The 6,499-nt window shown below is 36.8% G+C and overlaps 1 protein-coding gene across 1 annotated transcript in view; it reads left to right on the plus strand.

Moving 5' to 3' along the window:
• The window catches only part of LOC106877939 (actin-related protein 6), a 42,705-nt gene that overhangs the window by 32,218 nt on the left and 3,988 nt on the right, over positions 1-6,499 (plus strand). Inside the window, exons 9-11 of the mRNA XM_014927017.2 lie at positions 398-521; positions 1,974-2,049; positions 5,084-5,146. Coding sequence (XP_014782503.1) covers positions 398-521; positions 1,974-2,049; positions 5,084-5,146 — 263 coding nt within the window. The remainder of the gene's footprint in view (positions 1-397; positions 522-1,973; positions 2,050-5,083; positions 5,147-6,499) is intronic.

A 6,499-nucleotide genomic window follows, 5' to 3' on the forward strand; every position in this document is an offset into this window, starting at 1 on the left:
GTTTCACCAGTCCTCAGTCAAATCGTCCAACCCATGCTAGCATGGAAAGCGGACGTTAAACGATGATGATGATGATGATGATGATGATGATGATGATGATGATGATTAAAGTATAACTTGAAAAAGTAATTCAACAGGCATGGTTGTGTGATTAAGAAGCTCTCTTTGCAGCCACATAGTTTCAGGTTTAGTCCCACTGCCTGGTACCTTAGGCAAGTGTCTTCTACTATAGCCCTGGGATAACCAATGTCTTGTGAATGAATTTGGCAGGCAGTGCGCCAGCATGGCTGTTGTCTAATAACAGAAACAAGTAAAAGATGAAAAGTAACAATAATATTTATGTTCAACTTCTACAGTTATTAATGTTTGTTTATTTTCCTCTGTTTTCTTGTTCCAGTTAATCCGAGTAAATAACGAACGGTTTTCTGTCCCTGAGATACTTTTCCACCCATCCAATGTTGGAATAGAAGAAATGGGAATTGCAGAAACAGTGGCACATATTTTAAGTCTTGTCTCAAAAGGTTGGATTACTATTATCAATAACATTTGTTTAATATTTTTTATTAATTTTCAAAATAATGAAAAATTAGTAAAAAAGTTTTGTCATTATTAAGCTGTTATTTGGATTAATATGAAATTTTAAAGGCAGCTTTTATCAGGTTGTAACGAAAGTTCTGTCCATTTTTCTAATTGAAATAAAAATGAAAATGCAGCCATAAATAGATTTATTTAATCATCAGCATAGTCACCATTCTTTTCAATGACATCATCCCATCTCTCCGTTAGCTTTTTGATACCCTTTTCATAAAATTCATTTGGTTTTGACTCGAAAACAGAAACTAGTTTCATTTCAACCTCTTCTGAAAAATGATTCTGTAAGTATCTAAAAAGATGGTAATCTGTTGGAGTAAGGTCAGGAGAGTGTGGTGGGTGAAGCATAATTTCCCAGCCAAATTCTTCTTGGAGATTCTTAGTCACTCTTATTGCAGGATCACCCCTTTCCTGTTTACCAACGAAGGCCGTTTACCCTGCAAAACTGTTTATAAACATCTTAACTGCTGGCCATAAACTTCAGCTGTTATTGTTTGATTGTCATCTAACGGCTCATAATAAACATTTCCCCTCATGTCCCACCATACACTCAAAAGAATCTGTTGGATAGGCCTTGAATTACGGCTCAGGCCACTGTCTTTTGTGCTTAATATTATTGTAGAGAATCCACTTCTCATCTCTAGTAATAATGATTCTGTCTAAAAAAGAAAAGATGTTTGAACTTCATGGGAATGCAATGAGTCACAGCAGTCCACACGTTGTTTGTGATTGTTTTCTGATAGATCATGTGGAACCCTTCTTCCTGCCTTAGAGACTTTACCAAGCCTTATTATTTTACAGTAGATGGTCATATGGCTCACATTAATCTCCTTGCTCAGTTCCCTAGTTGTAATGGTTGGATTTTCATCCACAGTAGCTGGCAATTCCTCAGAATTGAGTTCTTTGGGGCATCCTTCTGTTGCTTCATCTTTTAGACTGAGGTCATCTTTTTTGAAGTCACCCTTTCTCCTGCAGGTCCTCTCATTCACCATATCCTTTCCATACATATTTTTGCATGATTTTGCTGCTGAGCTTGCTGTATTCCCCTTCTGGAATTCAAATAGTAAAACATGCCGTGTGTGTATGGTGATGGTGTCTTTACTTGTAGTGTATATTTGGGTCATCTGAAAGAAGAAGAAGTAATATTTTAGTGATTTAGATAGCTACTAATATCATTTAGAAACTAGATTAGTGTAATCATGTCTTATAATTATCCTTAAAAAAAAAACAGACAGAACTTTTGTTACAACCTGATAATTTAGCTCACTTTAAAACAGGATGACTAGAAGTCTCAGGAGAGTTGGAATCAAAAGGGTTAATATTCTAAAAAAACCTATCTTTTGTACACTCATTAGTAAGAATTGTCGTTATTTACTTATCAGAAATGGAACCTCATTTGCTGAATAATATTCTTCTGACTGGTGGAAATTGCTTCCTTCCTGGTTTCAAAGAACGTTTGTAAGTTGGGATTTTATTATTATTATTTTCTTTTGCATTTTTCACCTAATGTTACTGTTCACATGCACTGGAGTTTGTAAATTGAAACTTTTGCATAGCTGTGCGGATAGGAAGCTTGCTCGTAGTTTTGAGTTCAATCCCTCTGTGTGGCACTTTGGGCAAGTGTCTTCCACTATAGCCATGGGCAAACCAATACCTAGTGAGTGAATTTGGTGGAAACTGAAAGAAGCCTGTCATATACATTTGTGTTTCTGTGTCAGTGTTTGTCCCCCATGCCACTTGATAACTGGTGTTGGTTTGTTTATGTCTGAGAACAAGTGCCAGATTTAAAAAGATAAGTACCAAGATCAATATGATACGATTCTGTGAACTGAGCCTTCATTTCTGGATCACAAAGATAAACCTATGTTCTCTTTCCTGTCATTGGATCAGAAAAAATTGTATCTTCATTGATTTCAAATGCTTCTTGCAGAACAGAACAGACTTCCATCGTTGTCTCCTTCAAATCACTTGTCAACTGCTGAGGTATCTCCTTTTCACACACATTGAGAAACCCAAATTCTTTCACCATATATTTTTTATGTGTGTGTGGATCAAAATAGTTTAATTCAAATTCTGTGGTACTTAGTTTCAAAGCATAAGATGAAGCTTATCCTCATCCATTGGAAATTTGAATGAGAACTCAGTTGGAGAAAGTCTTATGTTATTACCGATAGATGGACTGCGATTGGTCAAGAACTACTTGGAAAATACTGCATGCTGAACAGGAAATCAACCATGTGATGCACAGGAAATCAGTTGCATGGTTGGAGGGAAGTAGGTAGGGGCAGTGTGACAATGTATCTTTGGTTATAAGTATGCATGCATATGCACACATGTGTGTATGTGTGCAGGTGTATATAAAATACATAAGATTGTATGGATATGCACATCCACATGCAGGTTTGTGTATATGCATGTGTTTGTTTGGATGTGCGTGTATGTGTGTCCATATATACACACACACACACACACACACGTACATACAAGAACATATATGTACATACATCCATCAGTTTCCATCTACCATATCTACTCACAAGGCTTTGGTTGTCCCTGGGCTACAGTAGAAGATACTTGCCCAAAATATCCGGTTTTTCGAAACTGGGGTGGGAAAGAGTCCCTAGCCCCCTGGTAAATCTGCAGTCACCTTCCAACAGCTGTTCCACTTTTCATCGCTCACAGGACGTTTGTTGTTTTTCTCCTTGAAATGGATCTGCTGTCCTGAGCACACAAAGGTAATGAAATCTCTAGTTGGTACTTTCAACGGTTTTCACTGTTGTTGAGATCAATTTGGTTCGTTATAGCATTGAAGATAACCTTAAGGACCAGGTTGTGTCTCCATGTATACCTGTTCAATACTAATGAACAGTTGGAAAGAATATGTTTCAGTGTTCCGACCTTTCTGCATTTGCATATACGTCTGAGACATTCCACCTTACTAGATTTGTAGGTGATGGCAAAACACCTATTCCTCTTTCGTACATGATAAAGTGCCACTCTTCAGTTCAGTGAACAGATTCTTAGTAAACCCGTACAGGTCCTTCAGAAATTTTCTTTCGTCACTCATATTGGCAGATATGTCGTTGCACATAACAGCATTTCCTTTTCAAATTGTCGTACAGCAGAGCAAGGCCAGGTTTTTCATCTTCTGTAGCACATTTCCACTGCTTTCTTAGGCTGGTCTTTTCCTTCCTCAACTGTTTCATTTTCATGATTCCCCTGTTTGGTCCACACTTTCCTGTATTGTAAATTGAACTTGTTGACTTTCCCAGTTTCTCCACTGTAAAGCCTGTCATTTTATAAAAAGCTCAACATACCTTATTTTCAAATTCTTTATATTTTCCTTTCTCATTAGCACTGCACTTCTTATATGTCCATAGTTTACACTGAGTGCAATGAGGGGAATTCTTCCAACTCCTTTCCTACATATTGAGAAGGGCCATTTACCTGACAGAAAGAGAGTTTTATCTTCTTTCTTACTAACAACAACTTTGCTCTTTGCTATAATTTACAAATGTTACATGAACAATATTTTGAAAAGAAAAGCATTTAATGTTTAATAAGTGCAAGTCTGTCATTGCAATGCAACACAGACTTCAAATAATAACTATATGCTTGTTTAACATCAGCTTTCCATGCTGGCATATATTATACAGATAGTTATTTTTTTAGTTGTTTGTGCGTGTGTGTTTCTCTGTGTTTGCATGTATTTCTGTATGTCTTTTAACATATAGACAATGCAACAGACTTTAAAAAAAAACTTCCACTATAATAACAGATTGTTGTTGCTGAGAGAGAGAGAGAGAGAGAGCCATAGAATTAGATTTGTTTCAAGAAAACAAAAATAGGTTGTTGTTGAGCATATCAGTGTGATCATTGTAGTAAGCTTCTGCTGAAAGATCTATTTTGTCTTAACTAGGTTGTTACCCATTGCTATGCTGCCAGGTAACAACTAGTGAAATATAGTTTATGATTAAAAATTTCCACTCTTCTTGTTGTTTTAGATTCCCTTTACTAGCTAACCACAGTGTGAAGCACATTGTGTTTTATTATATACTAGCTTAGAAGCTGCACTCTGTGTGGACTTTTAAGTTAGCTCCTGTGGAGGGCTTAATGGGCCTACAGCCCAAAACTAAGGAGGGCAATAATAGTAAAGCATTTATTGGTACCTTACCAATATGGTATTACTTTAAATGAAGAACTTGTAAGTTCACAAGTTTTTGGAGCTCTTTTAAAATTTGAATTTTCAATTGTTTGTTAACAAATCCTCATCCAGACCTGATCCCAATTCTGGATATTCAAGAACCAAATGAAGGGCAGATTTTCAATCCCAGGATCATCCTGATTCCAAATACATATAATATGTCTATGTAGAGCAAATGTAGACTGAGATACAGGGGTCCTGGACGGACAGACAGACAGAGTTTTGCATTTATTATTATAGATAAAATTTTGATGTTTCTATTTATTATCCGTTTGTATTGCTTTTCAGTGTAAAAGAAGTGAGAAGTATGATCCCCATTGAATATGATCTCAGAGTAACCATGCCAGACAAGTAAGGATATGTATTTATGTAATATACTTGTTTCTCTAATGCTTTATTACGTCAGAGTTGTATTTGCTTGGCAGCTGACATGATTTGAGTTTTTGTGTGTGGAAAATGAAATGGCTAGAATATGGGAAAGTCATTGTAGCCATTATATATACAATTGCATGGCTTTGTGGTTATGAAGCATACTTCCCAACCATGTGGGTCTAGTTTCAATCCCACTGCACACAGCACCTTAGGCAAGTGTCTTCTCCTATAACCCTTGGCTGACCAATTCCTTTTGAGTGTATTTGGTTGATGGTATGTGTTTTATGTATTATGTTTGTTCCTTACCAACACTTGACAACTGGCACTGGTTTGCTTATGTCTTTGTGACTTAGCAGTTTTGCAAAAGAGACTGATAGAATAAGTACCAGGCTTAAAAAGTAAGTACTGGAGTCGATTTGTTAAACTAAATCCTTCCAAGCAGTGCCCCAACATGGTGCATACAGTTCAGTGACTGAACCAAGTAAAAGATAAAGAACATCATCATCATTTAATGTATATATTCCATGTCGGCATAAGCTGGGTGTTACGATAGGACCTGACTAGCCAGAAGATTGTATTGGAATCCAATGTCTACTTTGGCTAGGTTTCTATGGGTGGATGTCCTCCATGAGATTTGATGCAGTTTATGTAGTGTATGAGTATATAAGTTTATCTGTAATTACATGAAGGGAATTCCAGAGGGTTGACATTCTGTAAAAATTACCTACTGCACTTTGTAATTAGTGCAGAAGACAAGGATAGGCACAGCATAAGTGAAGAAAGGCAGAGAGATGGGTATGTGTGGTGGACCTAGATAGATTGGCCCCCCCCCCTCTGATGAGTAGGAGCCATTGTGGAACAACGCAGTAGGTAGGAGTGAAGAGAGAGTTTGCCTGTGTGTTCACGAGGGAGTTTTATATTACTACTGTTAGTATTTTGAACTCATACACTTGCATATTATTTTACCTCCTCAGTCAGTATAGTTGAAAACGAAAGGTATTCTGTCACTTTTACTGTTGAAAGAGTGAGTACTATGAACATTAACCAGCTGAATATCAACTGTTTCAGTATTTGAATTTGATATCGAAATTTGTGTCACTGTAGAAACCATTCCAAAGCTAACAGTTGAGTTTGGTTCTGTCCTCTGGCTTGCCAGCTCCTGTCAGACCATCTAATCCATGCCAGTATGGAATGTGAACATTAAATGATGATAGTAATGATTTTTGCAATCATATAGAAGCTTAACCAATAGTTTAACAATTTTTGTTTTTGCTCCAAGATTTATTGAAGCCAGTATGCTCCGTTGGATGTGTAATGTCAATGTGAATACCC

Source organism: Octopus bimaculoides, chromosome 2 (genome assembly GCF_001194135.2).
Source record: "Octopus bimaculoides isolate UCB-OBI-ISO-001 chromosome 2, ASM119413v2, whole genome shotgun sequence".
Lineage (NCBI taxonomy): Eukaryota > Metazoa > Mollusca > Cephalopoda > Octopoda > Octopodidae > Octopus > Octopus bimaculoides.